Source organism: Thunnus maccoyii, chromosome 14, assembly GCF_910596095.1.
Source record: "Thunnus maccoyii chromosome 14, fThuMac1.1, whole genome shotgun sequence".
NCBI classification, from domain to species: Eukaryota; Metazoa; Chordata; class Actinopteri; order Scombriformes; family Scombridae; genus Thunnus; species Thunnus maccoyii.
This window is the reverse complement of record NC_056546.1, coordinates 20,409,936-20,429,048: the sequence shown is the minus strand read 5'-3', so window position 1 is coordinate 20,429,048 and position 19,113 is coordinate 20,409,936. Positions and strand designations below refer to the sequence as shown.

The following is a 19,113-nucleotide window of genomic DNA, read 5'->3' as shown; positions in this document are numbered from 1 at the left end:
CTCTCACAAATGCAGAAATAATTTCACAAAAACATATATTTTTATATTTTTTCACTCTTCACCTTACACAATGCAATATTTACACACACACACACACACACACACACTCACGCATGCAAATCCTGGTTATTTAGATTAGCGGGCAGTGTTTCTGTTGGCACCACTTCTGACCTAGATTATCACATCTGTAATTCTAGAGGGTGATTATGATGATAAGCATGTGGTCAGAGGTCTGTTTGAGGGGTGGGTGGGTGTGTGTGCAGGAGGGTGGGGGGGTGCAAACAGTGCTCATACGCTTCGCTGACGTCACTCAGCCATGTAAAACGCTTCACTGTGCAATCTAGTAAAACTGCAGGCAAAACAAGAGGTCAAATGTGTGTCTTCACACGTGCACATGAGAGAGATGCAAATGTTCCCCAATTAGAAATATTAAATCTATTGTTTCAGTGCATAATACATTTTTTTAATCTGAGAAATTTATATTCTTGCTATAGTCTGCTGCATGTGATGATTTCAATAAACCTGTGGACTAAAACATGATCAGATGTGGGGTTTCTTTTGGGGGGGGGGGGGGGGGGGGTTGCTTCTGATGCTGTTACAACAACGAGAGCAGCAGCTGCATCTCTACCGGCAGGAGTCACATCCTATAGGTGGTGACGCAAGCAGGAGACATGAGCCATGACCTCATCAGCTCCCCATCAAACCATCGCTCGCCTCTGTACCTCACACACACACGCTGATGAGCTGTTACTGGCTCCACAAAAGACAAACAACCTCCTCGATGCTATATGATGCTACCCACTGACTCACCATGGTCCACTCACTCTGCTGTTGAACACACGTGTGCTGCTCTCTGAGCTGACATGCTAACACCTGGGACTGAACGTCCCGGTCAAACGGAGGCCTTTTAATGTAACCACCAAACACGCATTTGGATCATTACTTACAGCTGAGTGATGTCACACAGCCTGTCAGTGTGTATTTCTTATGATGGTGTACGGTGTGTATACAGTGAGGCTCTGCCAACTGACTGTTAAACTCTGCTCCTTGTGCAAGCATTACACGTGGACACACCATGAGGGAATTATCTTTGACAAAGCAACACGTTTTGTAGAATTTACAATTTGAAAAACATTATATTTAGTTTTTCACATTTGATAATGTTCAGTTTTTATCTGCTGTATTTTTCATTTCACAGATTTCAAAGAACAAATGTTATTTTACACAATTAAACAATTCAATTAATAGACAAATATGTCATTTAACAACCTAGTTGCCTATTTTTGAGCTAAATGTCAAAATATAGAAACACGTCTCTCATGTTTGTGAAATTACTGTAAAAAAAATAATACATATCCATATGTTATAATTCTTTTTTAAATTTTAGTTTAGTTGAGCTCAATGTTAAAACCCCTCACAGTCACTGATGCAAGACATACTCACTGAAATGTAGCTGACATCAACATTCATTTGTATAAGTTCATAAAAGTCCATTTTGGGTCTCATCAAAAAAGAAATTCCTTCAAAAGAAAGAGAGAAAGAGAAAGATCTCCATATTGAGCTCAAAGAATTTGAGGACTGGCTGAGGGGGACGAGCGGGAACTGGCTGCCTGCAGCCCTCATCAGAGGCCAAACAAAGTCAGTATGAATCATAGGTGAGAAATATGGGTGCTGACGTACAGGCCTGTCAATCTCTCTGCACAGCAGACATCAGACCAGGCCAAGAAGGCCGAGCAGCCAGACGTCAAGTCTGCCTGTTTACTGATAACACATGGACACCGTGGATACAATCCATTCATGAACTTAACACATTTATGCACATACACATTTGCCTTGTTCCTTACTTGCACTGAAATTTGAAAATATAGCACAACATTCACATTCATGTTATGTTTCCACAGCCGTAATATTTTTTCTGATTTATTGCATTTTATAATCCAATTGTTCTATTACAAAATGAAATAGTATTATGTACCCTTGTTGAGCACTGCAGTCAAATTGAAATTGTGAAATTGAAAATCATTAACCTTGGTGTAATGTTACAACAATTTTTTCACTTAAACAATGAAATGGGATTACTTTTGCTTTTTTCTGTCATCTGCCAGTTAACAAAAACTGTGGTGTTGAAACGTCTTTTTACATTAGACCATCATATAAATCTATAATTCTGTGGAACCTCTCAGCAGTCTTTACCAACTCTGTAAATACAAAAGCCTCAATATGAAATATCACTAATTGTCTGCTCCTCAGTGAATTTCTCTGACGTTGCTCCCTGAATTTCATCTTTATACTTTGGCCCCACCTAGTGTCTGTGTGTCTGTCTGAAGACCCTGAAGGAGGCATCTAACAGCTATTGTGAAATTAAAGAGAGGTCAAAGGTCAGCATTCAGTTTGAATAATAAAATGTAACATATGTGATGAGATGAAGAAATTTTGAATTCTTTCCTTATGTAAATCTTTGTGTGCACTATTGTGACTTGCAATTCACATTAAGACCACTAAGTGGTATTCTTGTACAAGTTGATCTTGTTCCAAACAGTCTGCAGTTTCTGCCCCAAGGCTGCTGTCAACTGCTGTACAACAATGTCTTTGGACAAGAACGTGTATAAGAATAATTGTGAGGTTGTGTGTGTGTGTGTTTGAATGTGTATGACGTTGCATGTGGTTTATACACTAAGTGCTCTGTAGCGTTACTAGAGTGGCAAACAGCCCTGCGAGCCGCTAATGCACTTCCACAGTCTTTCAGCATCGTGGGCACAGAGCCAAGCTAAAGAGACACACATGGTGCACTGCTGGAAAACCATGCCGCTGTGTGACGCTGAGCTGTTCCTCAGTTTAATCCATGAGGACAAACCAATCCACAAGGTCTGGAACTATACTCTCAGCAGTCAGCAGCACAGCAGGGGTGGCTGTAAAACGAAAAAGAAACTCTAACTGGCCTTGACCACGCTGATGTACTGTCACATAGGAACAGGCCCTTTTTTGTTCCTGTGAGTGGAGGCCATTTTGTAATGTTCTTCTTGACGTATTGTTAATGAGGTGGGAGCACCATCATCGTTACAGTGGGGAGGATATATGGCAACCATTTGCTCTAAATGCTCTAATGCAGGAAAACAAAGGTAACACAGTAGAATTGTTATTCTGCTACCAACCATAAACTCCTCTTCTAAACAATGTGGTGGTTTTATCAACCGCAATTTGTCTTTTAATTTCTCTAATGAATATTTTAGTAATTTTTATGGCTGAACTTCAGCTGTTATATGGACTTTCATCACTTAAACTTCCCTTTTAGATATAAAATCTATTATTATTTTTATTGTTATTATTACCATACTGTAGTATATATCATGTACTGTACATAATATATCATATGATATATAAAATCTTAAAGCTGCACTAATCCATATCTTTATATTACCAATGGATAAAAAGACTACATGTAATGAGAAAGGAGTCGCTTTTAGTGACAAACTAACAAAGAATTATCACCCAACTCTGCTGTTCCCCTGAGCTCTAAAGAGTGTTTTAGCATCTTTCAGCTAATTGTTGCGGTTTTTATGGCCCACAACTTTACTATTTTGGTTCAATAGTGTCGTTTTCAACAGTAACAGGCAGCTGTTTTCAGCAAAAAAGATCTTATAAACCCTCGGTACGCTACCTGCCGGCACCAAAATAAAGCTAGCTGGTGAACAAACTGAAGCCTTTAGCGGCTAAATTTCCAGATATTTTCTTAGGAGTTGGTTGGTGACCAAACCAGAGCTAAAAGAAGAGTAAATGAAAGAAAAATTACTCCAAATTAGTGCTAATGTTGCTCTGTTTCTACTAGATGTACAATTAAGCAATTGTTTGCTAATGTATTCACCATTACAACTTTGTATGGTGATAACATGTAAATGTTGTATTTAGAAGTTGTTCCACTCCCTCCAATATCACTGTTTTAAATTAGCCTGGGAGATTAGTTAAGAACAAATATACACGTTTTTGTCCTATTTGTGGGATGGCTTTATTTCAGAAAAAAAATAGTTGACTGGAAATCTCCATATCATATTTACAGTATGTTAGTGTGCATGGATGTAGAACGTCCAGTCCATATTCTAGATACATTCTTTATTACATTAATACAGAGTAATTGTTACATCTTGACATTCTCTAATGGCCACTTTATCAAGAACAGTGGGAAAATACCAATTAAACTAAGCAACACACATCAAGGTTCATCCGTAGCTTTGCAATGATATCTACTGTAATGGGAGAGAGCTGGGTGATGGTGGTGGTGGTGGGGGTTGCATGCATCCAGGAGAGGCCCTGTAATCATCAGGTCCAGGCTGCACACCAAGAGGCAAGACAAAAACCGCTTTGTGGTCCTGATATGAATCTCAATGCCCCTATTTCTACACCTCCTCTCCTGGCCTCACCATGGATATCTGAGCAGACAAAAACGATCTCCATGAGAAAATAGGAGCTTGAGTGCTCAGAGGCGACAATAGAGCAGCAACAGTACAGCGCCATGGTGAATGGTGCTAGTTTTCAGATTTCGCTCATGATGATGATGAATATATTGTCTTTCCTGTACTTGTCTGCTTTTTGTAACAGGATCCAATTGGTTTGAAGAAATGGTTGCATCATAAAATTGTTCAACTTTGATTTAATTTTAAGATGAAAGTATTTTAACTGACTGTAGTTGAGAGCCAGATCCACCAGATGAGAGGTTTGATGTATTAAACCCTTTTCATACATGATAACCTGCAACAGATGTTCTATGGATAAGCAAAAGATCATGCACTACTGCCCTATTTTAATAAAGGAGGATTTAGTTAGAAGTTACGGTATATTCTCTGCACAATTGTCCATATTGAATTCAATATACGGAGTCTTAACAGTGTACAGAAAGACTGCATCTACATTTGCTTTGACAATGTATCTGCGTTTATGTCCCAAAGAAGATGAAGCCTGCATCAAAACATGCACAATAGCAAAATCTTGAGTGGGAGGGGTTCAGTGGGTGTGTACCCCCTAAGTAGACACAGATGCCAGGCACAGTCGGGGAAGGAAGTGCCCGGCTCTCCTTCCGTGTTAGCCAAGGGAAACTCTCATTTGGGCATGGGCCCAAAAAGATACGGAGCCAAGGACTATGATGCAAACAGGTCACATCTTCAGCACAAACAAACATGTCTGCAGGCCAGAGGAAGCCTGACAAATGTTGTGTATGAGATAAGAGAGAGATAAGATAAGATAGTACTTTATTGATCCCGAGGGAAATTGATGTGCAAAGGCTGCAAGATATAGTAAGAGGTAGAGAAAAAAAGAAAAATATGTATCAATATCAAACTAGCTAGAAAACAATCAACTACAATATCAATAGCAATTCAAATCTGTGCAGTGATCAGATCCATAAATAAAAAAATTGAATACAACTAAAATATAAAAAATATAAAACTATATATTTACTATAAAGAACTATATATATAAAGTGCTATGGTGAGAGTAAGGTGACCAATGATTAGTCCCAGAACAGAAATATAATCCCACAGAATGATAATCCAAAAACTGTAAAAACTGTACTGTATATACTAAATCCTGGCCTGCGTTCATGAGTTTATATTGAGATCTTAAAGTGTCAGTTCCCCCAAATTACAAAAAAACAAAACAAACATATTTTACTCTGAGTGGTGTCTTGCCATGTAGATAGGCTTTGTTTTTAAGAAATCTGTCCCTGAGATTTTTGCCTCTTCAATACAATGTATGTAGGTAAATGGACGTCCACAGCACTGAAAAATTACATTAAAAAATTCGACAGCAACATTTTTTTTCCAGAATCAGTGTCCCTGACCCCACATCTCAGATCTGTTCAGACATTCAAATACTTGTAATGTGCCAATTGAAGGTTGTTTCTGCCACTTGGAGAAGCAGTTGACCAATCGGAGCTCAGTAGGTGGGATTAAGAATGTCCACATCATCTTCCTGCAAAACTCGCTAGCTTCATCCATGAAAAATAGCCACAGAAAAATAGTCACAAAAATAACGAGGAGCACTGATGAGATTGACCCAGCTGTACAAGTCCAATAAACAAAAAAATAGTGGTTACATTCCTCCAGACTGACACAAAAACTGTTTTCTGATCTTACACCATTATGGTTGAGGTTTAGTTAGGTTTACGCACAAAAACAACTTGGTGAATGGGGCACTCCTCCAATTTTACACATCAAAGTCTGTTTATAAGTCTTTGGAAGAATTTCTGCAAAAAAAAAAGTGGACAAGTTATAAAACAATTTATGGCTCCAGAGGGAGATATGTGACGTCTGTCTTGGGAGGACAGTTTTTTACATTTTTTTGTAAGCTGACTACAGAAATCAACTCTAAAGTTTTTGGATTGCTGGATGTTGAGTTAACGGCTCCTAGCAACTGCTATCACAGCTCCTGCATCAACTAAAAATGACGGATCTGTCACTACTGATTGTTTGTGGAGAAACAAAACCACCCCTTCATCCACCAAACAAGAAATCTGCTAACATGAACACACTGTCAGGCTGAAAGAATAAAGAGCAACAAATCGGAAATTCAATCTAACGATCAGGCTAATTTTTCATGGCATGACAAACAAAATTCCATTTTCCACTACTGTATTGGGGTGGAGGCAGATATTTCCTGGGCAAATAAAACCCTTATCCATCTGTATGGATATTACTTACAAGTGAGATGTTTTTTGTGAACTGATCCTTTAAAGAGTTGTATTTCAAAGATTCCATTTTACACAAAACATAAGTAAATTCAGAGTTTCAAAGGTAAAATGAATGTGATTTAGTCTCTAAAAAGAGATAAAAAGTAAGAGATGAAATGATGTATACGTGCTTAATTACTGATCTGTATTTTTCCCAACGTAAACATGATTTTAAACTTGAATAAGTGATGTGAAGGAAACTCCACACATGCCTAATCTTCATGTAATCCATTTCCATTGTTACTCTACTATTCACACAAGCAGGCATGATGCTCTGCTTGAAGGTGATGCTGTTATTGGCCTTGAACTTACAACTCCTGTCATGTGTTTGCCAGCATAATAGCATCCACGCTGCAGCACAAGGTACCATATTTCAAAAGCTGCCTCTTGAAATAAAGAGATGCTTGAATTTCAGCTAAAGGATAAACTGGAGAGTTTTCAATGACACAATCAAGGATGCAGTAGAAACTAAACCCAGCTGTACTGAGTTTGACTACGTAAATCATCAATATGCAAACTCACGGTATACATCAGAGTAAGTGGTATCAGACTAAGTTACATGAGATCACAGCACTTTGAGGAAAGTAGAACATATTTCTTAGAACAGGACTCATTTTTTAAATACTGGCTATTGTTCACTATACAGTGATCACACAACAATTCACCCACATTTATATTTAATACTAAATCACCGATCATCCTGGATTAAGACGTCCACATGCTCCCTGGTGTTTAATCCTAAAGGGACCTGACCTGTAACATCACAGTTAATATGTGTAGCAGCTTCATTCTGTGTCAGAGCAGAATATCAACTTTGATTAATCTTTTTTAGTTAATGAAAATGTGTTTTTGTTTTGTTGGATTTGCCAATGGAAATGTCAGAGTGTTCTCTGCTGTTGTGTTGCCACTTTTAACCACAGCATTTAGCAACAGCAGATTTTTTTTAGTGTTTTCTGTGCACATGAAAGACCCCATTAGCATGCCGGGCCCCTGGGTGCACACCAGGGACACCCTGATGGTAGATCTGGCTATGATTATCCCACTGAATCTGCACAATGCTTCAACAAATTAACTCCAGAATGACAACTATACTCAAATTAAGAATCTAGGCAGATCAGTATACTGCATATGTGCACATTTCAGTTTTGAATCAACAGGTCTTTCTTTCCCTGAGTGACAGGCACGCTACCAGTCTAGCTGAGATCATCCAGCTTCTATAACTTTGACTCTGATGCCACAGTTTGTATTTAACTACAGTACACTTCCTCCTGTAGCTGAATATGAAACTCTGCTCTGAAACCAAACGTAATGTCACACAAATGTGACTCCACTGAGGATTGATAGGAGATTATAAAAAGTAATCCGCAGCAACACACAAGATTGCTTTCTAGGGATCAAAATACTTTTGGAGGATAGACGCAATATGGATATTTCATTGTACAGCTCTAATACAGTATGGATTCATAGAGTTATTACAGTGCATCCTGACAAATTATGCTTTGACCAACTCTGTATCTCTGACTTTCTTTGCAATAAAACTGTGCTTCCTACACACTCTCTGTAGAGATATTAGAGGTTAGAGGAATCACATTCCTGCACCCTGTGCTACACTTCAACTCTGAGACTGTCATTTCTGACCGTGACTCCTACCTTGATCGCTGCATCCTGCAGGCGGAGATTCCTCAAAGCCCTGGTCGTCAGGACTTTTCCGTTTCTTCGACATTTGCTGCTCCCTATTCGAGTGATGGATCTATCCACCGCAGAGTCGATATCTGCTGATAACGCGAGACACCTTCAACCAGCAGGATATAAAACACACACAACAGTCTGGGGGAGGCGAGAAGAGAAATGCGAATAAATATCAGTCCCATTGATCCACTCTCTATATGTCCTCTTTCCAGCGTGCGGTGTGCGCAAAGTTACCATGTGGTGGCCAGCCGCCAGCCGAGCATCTGGAGACGCAGCGAGGCATGGAGCCGGTCTGCTTTTGATTCCCGCCGCAATCGAACAAGATGCGTCTCCACGGACAGTCAGGGACTTATTTCTCTTGACAAACGAGAAATATTTACAGCTAAAGTAATTTGTTGATCACGTGTGACGCGGATTATGTTTGAACCCCGCTCAGATGGAAATTACGCACTGAGGGCAACTTGTTGATCCGCGTCTTTATGAAAAGAAAAAGTGGTTTTCGTCACTCCGGATGGTTTTGCTCACGCTTTAAAAGGGACCAATTCAGATTTTCAACGTCGTATGAGGTGTTTTGCATGAATGGTTTGCGGCGACGTCAGACTACAAGTCTAATCAGGTATGGATGACGCACAGGCGACACAACGGGAACTCTTGGGTATCTTGAAGAGTAAAGGCCAATGTAAACTGAGATTATCTGGACGTGGTCTGCACACTAAAGTACACCAAAAGCATGTGTCCTCCCGGCAACATTTGAACTGCACACTAAGTTGCGGGTAAAAAATGCTCTCCGGCAACATCTGTGAAGGAGGAGAGGATTCCTCCTAAAACTGGAGACACTGTACTACAGAAGTGGTGTAGGGGGAGTGCGCGGTACAATACCTTCTCTTTTACAACACCATCAGTCCAGCGACGAGGAGAAAATACTCTATTTGCCTTTGACACTTCTTGCGCAAAACCTCCTAATCCATGTGCCAGAGTAACATAAATCGAACAAACACGCATTGTGTTCTGAGGACCAGTCTTTGGACGAGCAGGTTTGCTTTCACTTCAGTGTGCGGGAGCCACAGAGCAATTTGAGCTGTGAATAAATGCAGCAGGAGAGTCGTGGTGTTGCGCGTACTACAGAGGAGGCAATGACGCCACCGGTCTGGCTTTTACAGATTGCTTGATGGTAGTTTTCCCCTCCGGTCGACTCAGCTCTGAGTGCCAGAGAAAGAAAGAAAAAAATCAGCACTCCTCTTTCACTAAGCCAACAAAGGACTGTGCGTGCATGGGGAGTTTTAAGAGATAACCAGTTGGATAAAACTGCACAGACCTGACTTCTACTTTCACACATTCATTTTTCTTTCAGGAAAGTCACAGATGGGTGCCTGCCACCAGTTGAGCAAACCTCACCACCCCCTCTCCCTCCCTCCTCTATTCATTCTCTCATATGCTGATTTATTTATGAACACTCCCGGTCAGGGGATCATTTTCCATCTACTACATCTGGTTTAGATTTCCAGTGCAGCACCTATACTGTTTCTCCAAATGTGTCACTTGGATGTCAGTGCAAATAGTTTTGAAATTAAAAAGCTGTTGTTGTTTTTTTTTTCGTGTATCTGTGCGCACATCCGCGGCGGTTTCCTTGCAGTTACAGTTGCATTCATACCATTGACGCTGGTATTTCGTGGTATTTTCTGAAGGCAAACACTCCTTTCTCTCTCACTCTCTCCCTCTCTCTCTCCGCCCCCCCCCCCCCCCTCCTCCCCTCCTCCCCACCTCCCAATCCCCATTCACTGCAGCTACTGACGTCAAGACATGCTTGCGTCAATGCTCCCTGCTTTGACAGAGAGCGTTTTTTTTTCATTGGGATCATAATGGGATTATTAGGCTTAGAGAAATACCATGCTTTCATTTTTAGATTTTTTTTTTTGATAGATGCCCCATTATCCTTTCTTCCTTTAAATATTATTCCTTATAATAAGAAAAGGGTGTAGCACATATAATTGACTCTTACAGCATATTACAAGGACTGAATGATTGTATATCATCGCACAGTAAGATGATGATGCTTTTCCCTCCAATTTCCTTTTGCATCTGTAATAGTTTATAACAGCAATCAACATAAATCTATAAAGAACATAAAGATCCAACATCTATTTATTTATAAAACACATAGAAAAATACATATAAGTGTTTATGGACATTAACCTGCACAGGAATGACAAAAGTTGTCCCCTCTCTTTAGTATTATCACTACTTACATGACAGGTAATACGCCTTGTCTGTGTAGATTCATTCGATACTGATATGTATTAATACTCAGCTTTAATATCTTTGTGCGTGGACGAACAGCCACGCTGGATACACACAAGATGCACACATGGTGACACATTAACCACACAGACAGAAGCCGTTTTATTCAGTGAGACGCTCAGAGACATTAGTCAGTTGTGTATCTGACTTAGTGGATTATATGTCCGTTCCTTCATGTCAGTCTGTGGTTGCTGCTTGTGAGGGGGAGGATGTGATGATGTCCTTATACACTGACCTTGATCTTCTGGGCTGAATGGACTCTTGTTCCTGTTGGCTGACCTTGCCTTCACTTCAGCCATAAAGCCTCTCTAACTCTTTCTCAGCTCAACTGCTCTGCACTGTCTCAATATTCAAATCTGCCCTACACATTAATGTTGTCATCATCTCTGTTTAAGAAGCATTGTGCAGAACTTTTATAGAAAGTTTCCAGAGAATGTTTCGCCTAAATGATGCTTAATGAGTTGGGACTGAATCAAATCTTGCAAGAAAAAAAACAAATCCCCTCTTTCTTGGCCATTAAAGGAAAATGGTTGTTCTGAACTGTAACTGGAACATCTGGTTAGCAATGAGCTTGAGGGTGACAATCTGAGCTAATATACATGTTATTTTGCAATGAAAAAAACTTGATTAGTGTCTAATTTAATACAAATGATACTTCAGGAAACAGATGCCTATCAAGTTTACCATTCAGGTTTTAAAAGCAAAATCACAACCTGCTCAAAATAGAACTGATAAACAGGCGTTGAAATATGAGAAAACTCTTAGTTCTGATGAAATACATACACTTATTAAAAAGATGTTAATAATCAATAAATACTTTGTTCTATACACAGTGTGGTAACCCCAGCTGTTTGTTGACCTCGGCCTTGAATTCAACATATGAATCTAAACTACAGCAAATGTTTTCAGCAAAACACTGACATTGGATTCTTTGGGTTTCCTGACTTCCTGACACACAGAGGAGATTCCTGTGTTTTGGATCTGTCTTTTCCCCTGATTGTGAAAACTTCTTTTTTGCCTCTTCTCACATGTCAATCAAGCTTTAAATAACCAACATGACAGCATCCCGACAGCTCACAAACAGCAGAGAGAAAGGCTGCCACGTAAAATGTTCTGCTGACAGCAATCTGGAGCTGGATGTCAGTTGATTCAGGTCTGGACTGTATCTGCGGACTGATGGCTCAACAGAGAACTTTGTTGAGTCTCTGAAGGTCATACAAGGTCCACCGTCAGCAACACCATATAGTAGGGCATCAACTATCTCCTGCATGATGGCCTTCCAGTAGCAACTGACGCAACATGCAATGCAATTCCCAACAAATAAGGAATCATCCATCATTGATCCTATTTATTATAAATATCTGTAGAGACCTGTCAAATGATTACAGTTATTGACTCAGAGGAAGACACACTGTTATCAGACACTGAGGATGAGGAGGAGAATGAGAAACAAAGTGTCAATCAATGCAAAGATGGGAAGCTGATCTGATGGGTTCAGAGACTATCTTGTCTTGTCTAACACTGATAATCAAATTGTTATCTTTAGGTGTAATTAGGTTGTTCAGCTTAGCATTGTGGTCATGGATTAGTTTTGAACCATTGTAGTGTAGGAGGCAGCTTTTTACCTATTTACTTCCTCTTTACTGACGGTGTGTTGAGCAATTGAGCTATTTACTTTTTGCATATTTGCATTTGTACATTTTTCTATTTACTTCTGTGTATTTATTATTATTACTATTTTATTTTATAGTAGTTTTTACCCTTTTACTTATTTACTTCCTCTTTCCTAGCTATTGAGCAATTGTAAAAAAAAAACAACAAAAAAAACCCCAATTTCCCTGCAGGGATCAATAAAGTTTTTCTGATTCTGATTCTGAGAAAATGATAAACAGCCTGAAAGGAAATGCTGCCTTGGAGGCTCAATTTAGGGCAAGAAATTCCTGTGGTGCTCGGACTATTTTCTGCTGTGGAAGCAAGTTTGATCAGTTTAGAAATATCTGGGGCCAAAATTATGGAAGACTCTCATTTGATATCACAAATGTGGTGACCCAGATCCAAAAAGATCCAGATTGTGGCAGTTTACTTAAAGCCCTCCTACTCAAAAATGTGTTTTTCTTCTTGTTCTTACGGTTGAATGTTTGAGCGTCACTGTGCAGAATGATGGATGTGTAGAGTTTGACACTAGAGGGGTGTTTTCACATTCATCTGCTGAAAGTGGAAATCTTCTCTGTGCTCAATGAAAATCTGATTTTTAGGAGAGAGCCTACAAGCAGGATTTGTGACACCACAACTAGTTTGGAAACCAATCCTGGTCCAAAATTCAACTTATACAAGTGTGATGTGGAAACTTGAAGCCTCCAGTGCACATACACGGTGAATTGACTTTTCAGTGAAGCAGGGGATAATTTTGTGTCTGGCACTTAAACTTCTGAAATAAAATATATTTGCACATTTATATATTCTGGATTTTTAATGAGGGAGGAGGAGTAGATTATGTCTGGGGGGGATCTTAAACGGTGAGAGATCCGAGATTATGTTTTTACAACAGTAAGGTGTACAAAGGTGTCCACGCTCATAGTAAAGATATTTTAACAGGATGAAGAAAAGGTCCTATCATGTTGAATTAGGATTTGTTGTTGTCATATATTATTATAAATGACCAGATTTTAATATATAAATAATGTAAAAAATATTGCTGTGAATCCATTGAGACAGCCACAAGCATGAACACAGAAACAAACTGTTGTATGTATTAAAGTCATTTTCATGTTATGCTGGTACTGACAGGACTTAATACATTTTTCTCACCTAATTAACAAAATGCATGTCTGGGCAGTATGACAGGATGCTGCCTAAAAGCTTTATGCAAACTTAAAAGGGGGATATAACACAGTGCAGTACTGTTATATTAATAGTGAATTGGTTTACAAATGAAATAGCCAGTAATCCTCCACTAAAGTCTTCAAATGATTGTTCAATGCAAACATTTTTGCAAGTGAATATTCAATACTTTTCACTTGAATATAACATAGAGATCTATTTTTACCAAACAAAAGCTAAACAAATTATTAAACAATAAATAATATAAAAAAAATAATATATGGAAATGTCATTCTCATCTTAACCTCTTTGGCCCCTCTGCATCTCTTAATTAAAGGGAATGATGCAAAGAGCAACAATTGTTTTTATAAGATGTTAATTGTAATGTATTGATATGTAATTCAGTGTCATACAGCTTTACTGAGGCACTACAACAAGCAAATAGATACTGAATACAGTCTGTGCTGTTGTCAGATTAAGCTATTTAAGTATATATAGAGAACATTAGGCTTCAGGTGGTTGAACTGATTATGATATAGATTGGTATCTCTTTGAGTAAAAATGCACTTCACACTGACAGCCATCAAAAGATCTGAGACCCAGGAGACTCGTGACAAAGAGATGTAAATGGAAACAGGGTGAGAGGGCTGTAGGGTTTCTCACCCTGACATCCACACACAGTTGTCTCTACAGTGTCAGCGGTCAAACCCCCTCCCTCAGATATACAGTACATGAATGTAATTCCGCACCCATATGTGCAAAATACTGAGGGTGAGTTGAGGTAGCCGATAACATATGTGTATATTTTGGGGGTAAATGAGTACAACACTGATTTCAACATTATACAGAAATAATAATGTGTTGAAATGAAATGTAAAAACTATATATAAACAACAATATATAAAAACGGTTTGTTGCTTTTGGAAATTCAGGTTCATTTTAGCTTAAGGTGCATTTTCTAATTACATTGTTGTTGTCAACTCCTTCAGATGAAAGCAGCATTATTAAAGTTCATTTTATCAAAATAGCTGACTGAATGTTCATTTGAAAGAGAAAAAAATAACAAACACAGAAGTCAGATTGAGTTTTAGTGGAGCTTTAAAAGTTGGCTTTTAATGTTGTTGTTTTTTCTATTTAATTTAGGGAAAGTGATTTAACATCCAAAGATTTTATAGAAATGTTGTCAAGAACTGCTAATAAAATTGAAATAAGACCACTTCCCCATTTTTTTCACCTTAGGAACTGCAGTCAAATCAGATGGTTATGTTGCTGGTGACCTCTCTTGATTTAAAGGAACCCTGGAGGTCCTGAACCTGAATTGTGAACCACTGTTGTAGGTAATAATTCAAAAACTGCCCATTGGAGGATAGTGCATAGCCAGAAATATAAGGATGAATTAAACGGGGACAAGAAATCTGATAATGCTCCATTTGTCTGTGAATTGGTCCTACTACATGGGCAAAGAAAAGGTTGCTGTGACAAAGGTGTATGAATTTGCAGAACTCAATTGGCAGTATTTAGTTTCTGTGTTGGAGATCCTTGAGACCAGTGCTTTACTATTGCTAGTGAAACGTCAGTGCTGATAAATGCTTAAAGAGCAGTGTAGTGTACTATGAGTAACAGGAACACATTCAAGTTTTTAATGTCATGTAGCCTCAAAAACAACTATTTGAGAGACCTCAACATGTTTTTAATGATATGAAAAGTTGTGTATCATCTGCATAGCAGAATAATTACATTACATTACATTTTTCATTGTATTTTAAAATAATCTGGAGCATATGATCTCAAACAGCGTCGCTGTGGTACAAAAAGCTTAACTTATTTACATGGTAAACCTCATGCCTCATGAGGTACAGCAGGATTGTTTTCTCATTTACACTATAAACAATGTTTAAAATCATTTAACATTTTCAGATGTACATCTTTTAGTTTACTGCTCTGAGTATCTTGTTATGCTTAATATAAGCAGATTCAAAATTTAATTTTGGTTCACAAACATTACAATACACTTTTTCTACTACAGTATGTTGAATAAAAAGCATCCGATCAACATACATAATAAAAACAAACATGTTCATCTTGTTGTTTTTCTAGGTTATTTATGCAAATGAAAGCATGTTGAGTTTAAAAACTCAAAAGCCTCATCTGCTTTTTGTTAGAGCCAATCGAAAAAAGTGCAAAAATCTTGGAATGTGAAGATCTTGAATTAATCCAAGTTTACCAAAACCTTACAAGAGTATTTTGCCTGTGAAATTTGATTTTGAAACTAATAAAAATCTTTTCAATTTGGGGTTGATTCTTCCTTAAAGTCTCAGCAGATCAAACATCCTGCAGTCAAGAAGACAAAACATTTCACTGCCGTCTCTCTCCCAGCTTGCTTGCAGAGACATTTCCCTCACAGGGACGGAGGGGTAACAGGAGTCCAGGCTGAAGATAGTCGCCCGTGTGGAGAAGTGTCGTACTGAGCTGTGTCGTGCACTTCTGTGGCTGTGCCGGTGTCGTACATGGGAGAGCCAGAGGAGGGCACTGTGACTGAGTGAGACAGACTTGGATAGTGGCTGCTGGACCCTCGCAGGAACTGGGAGCTCAGACTGTTGTTTATCCCCCCAGTCTGGGACACTGGAGTCAGGGGCGAGTTACTCACAGACCACAGGCTGGTGTACTGACTTTAGAGAGAGAGAGACAGAAAACTTGTCACTTATTTCCTCTTTGGATATTTTAGAGGTGCTACTTATGCTTTTATTCAAAAATGGTGCCCATAAAAGAACATTTTTAAGTGTGTTGAATCAGTTACATCTAAAAAGAAGGAATACACATACTTTGAGTTGGTACCAGAGGGGGAATTGTGGGCCATGGGCATCATGCTAGAGTGTGTCGGCATCTGTAGACCGGACCAGTTGTCGTGGCTTGAAAGCATCGACAGACAAGCTGAAGAGTTATCAGAGTAGCCAGCTGTAACACAATGAGAAGCAATGAGTTACATAAATCACGTTTATTCTGAATATATTTGTCAGAAATCAAAGAAGAGATGATGATGTATCATATAGACTCATCAGGCCTTGTTTCTCTGATAGCAGTATTATATAGTGACAGCCAAAGATGTGTGTCCATACATTCCCCGTGGGAAGCCTGACTGTTTACAGCTCTGTGGCTCCACTCACACAAAAGCAAGAGGAATGCAGAACATTCCTCGCTCAGCAACATTTGTTTGAGTTTCTTGTTAATAGCCGAGGAGGAAGTGGTGTAATTCCTGGATGTATGAAGGTGAGGGTGAGAGGAGTTGGTCACTCACTGGGCGAGTTGGTCCGATGGGTGTACGGGCTGGTGTAGGGGGCAGAGCGGTGGTTCCTCAGCGTGGAGTAGCGCTCACAGCCGTGGGACGGCGAGACAGAGATGGGGCTCCCGAACTGACTGTGAGGACTGGCAGGAGGGCAGAGGGAACCTGCGCCTGGAATAAACCAGCCACCTACTGGCTCCACAGAGGGTAGAGGACATGATGGGAACACATGAGAACCACTAAGTGCTGAATGAAATCAGATCAATCATTTTTTTTAAAAAGTAGTGTCATAGTTACATTGAGAGTAAGTTGACTGCTGGTTGTCATTTGCATCTTCTTTCATGTCTTTGTCATCACTTCTGCAGAAATAAAATGATTGATGATATACTTTCCCAAAGCTTGAAGACATCAAGAAAATGTAAAAACTTTGTGTGTATTCTTACCTTTCCTTTGCATCCAGGAAGGCTTTGGCAAAAGGATTGTACTTTATTTTTAGAGCAGTTATCTAAAATCCAAACAGACAACAAAGAAACATCATTAGCGTCGTGGTTTGCCTTCAATAAAAAACAGAGAAGATGAACCAAAGTGTGCGTAAATGCTGTGCGTAAATTACGCACACATTCCGTACGCTCACAATACACTTTATTATTATTACTATTATTATTTTTAAGTGAAAAATATCTTTTTGCCCACCTCTTCGTTTTGGTACGCTGTTACTGCAATGAACTGTGTCTCTGGGAACGAGTGGCTGGTGATCATCCTCCGCGGGCCTCCAACCCGCACTATATGGATGCGTGGCTCGTACTTGTGTAAGGAATTTAACATTATCTGAGAAAATAAGAGATCATATGCCCCATAAGCTTGAATGATAATCCAATTAAAACATTGAATTTGCAAAAGATCACGGAAAAATGTTTTTCTTTTCCTATATGAAAAAAGTACATCATGCAACAACATCTTCTCCTTACTTGACCTCCTCCGTTCAGTTTATTGGTGAGTTTGACTTTGCTAAAGGAGACCGGAGCTTTCATCCAGTGCGCTCCGAAATTTGGAGAGTCTGGATGGATGTACACACAACTGGGAGTCTGAGGTTCAGGCTTTCCTCCAGGGACCCATTCCCCATTCACATATTTCCACCTGTGGTTGTCCGCAGATACGAAGTCAAGCAAAAAAGAGTACATGGCGTTCGGGTCCAATCCAGACACGTTCATTTTCAACACGGGAAACATGCGCCTTGGTAAGAAGAATAACAAGAAAAAGTATTAGTTTTAAATTATTAACAGTATTAGTTTTATCTATCTATGAAGCCAAAGATGTTGCTTACATATTTGTGCATTTACGCTCACCTGCCATTTTTTGTAACTATCATTTCATTAGTTAGATCCTTAAATTTTTGCCAGAGCTCGCTCTCATCCAGGGAAACTTTCAGATCCCTCTCCGTGGGGTCGCCCTTCTCGCTGCCGGCCTGCAGCTCACTCTCCACCGCGCTGAGGAGGTGATCCACCCGGTGCTGACTGGCCTTCCCGGGACACTCACTAGCGCCTGTGGCCATCCTGTCCAACAGCTCGGGAGCTGAGTAGTTTGTAATCACAGCGTTTATTGAAGAAACTAAAACTGCTCCAGAATCTAATTCTTCTACCTAGTTATTGTCTCAAGATGCTGAACGTCATGCGGCAGCGACATATATAGGCTGAAGAGAAGCTCCATCTCAGGATGGGTGTTTGGAGCAAAGGTGGTTGGTTCATCTCCTCTTTGATCTTTGCGGGCTTGTCACCGATTGGCTGGAAGCGGCCATGTCATTGAGGTCCACAGGATGACAGCGTTTTGAATAAAGCCGTTTAACCTACTTTATTACATCAACCTGTAAATATTGACACTTAGATCAAAGCAGCACCTGCAGAGACCAAACTACTGTAGGCTGGCCATGGCTGGTCAGATTTCAGCCCAGAGTCGTTCCTGATTTCTTCAACTCTATATGAGGATTTTTGCCATTTTTTTATGAATAAAAACGTGTGAAAACTGAATGTTATACATTGCTCTGACTGCATGGGACAAATCTAGTGAGTCAGTTTAGTCAGTTTAGGTAAATGTTCAAGAAACAATGAAACCTTTTCAGTCCTGTTAGTAGGTTGATACTTTGCCAGATATAAAAATACTAAAAGAACAATCTAATATAACTGAATACATTAACACATAATTTAATCAATTAATTACTATATGAATTAAGTTAAATAAACAAAAATTTACAGTCAAGTGCAACAAAAACATACATAATGATTTTATTACAAACTTTAAAAGGTATTGAAGT

General features: G+C 39.3%; 2 protein-coding genes across 5 annotated transcripts in view; both read right to left on the bottom strand.

Annotated features, from left to right (window-relative positions):
- The window catches only part of pde10a (phosphodiesterase 10A), a 61,691-nt gene extending 51,875 nt beyond the window's left edge, over positions 1–9,816 (bottom strand). For 2 of the 4 annotated variants that reach the window (XM_042433725.1, XM_042433728.1), the window contains exon 1: positions 8,369–9,816. In XM_042433725.1, the coding sequence (XP_042289659.1) occupies positions 8,369–8,441 (73 nt within the window). In that variant the 5' untranslated portion in view covers positions 8,442–9,816. The remainder of the gene's footprint in view (positions 1–8,368) is intronic. The other 2 variants (XM_042433726.1, XM_042433727.1) reach the window with 2 other exon arrangements.
- Positions 9,817–15,284: 5,468 nt separating this feature from the next.
- tbxtb (T-box transcription factor Tb) lies at positions 15,285–18,440 on the bottom strand. The gene is made up of 8 exons (XM_042433752.1): positions 18,152–18,440; positions 17,774–18,038; positions 17,499–17,633; positions 17,249–17,310; positions 17,103–17,164; positions 16,821–16,997; positions 16,348–16,480; positions 15,285–16,194 (listed from the first exon to the last, which is right to left on the bottom strand). Exons 1-8 carry the CDS (start codon positions 18,355–18,357, stop codon positions 15,924–15,926), a joined length of 1,311 nt encoding a protein of 436 aa, XP_042289686.1. The 5' UTR covers positions 18,358–18,440; the 3' UTR covers positions 15,285–15,923.
- Between the last annotated feature and the right edge of the window lie 673 nt (positions 18,441–19,113).

What these genes read in the sequence shown, in the direction of transcription:
- tbxtb (XM_042433752.1), bottom strand. Translation starts at nt 18,357, where the DNA reads ATGGCCACAGGCGCTAGTGAGTGTCCCGGGAAGGCCAGTCAGCACCGG. An exon ending in TTCCTGGATGCAAAGGAAAG is followed by an intron (nt 17,165 to 17,248) that starts GTAAGAATACAC and finishes TTATTTCTGCAG; the next exon opens with AAGTGATGACAAAGACATGA. An exon ending in CCATCGGACCAACTCGCCCA is followed by an intron (nt 16,481 to 16,820) that starts GTGAGTGACCAA and finishes ATTGTGTTACAG; the next exon opens with CTGGCTACTCTGATAACTCT.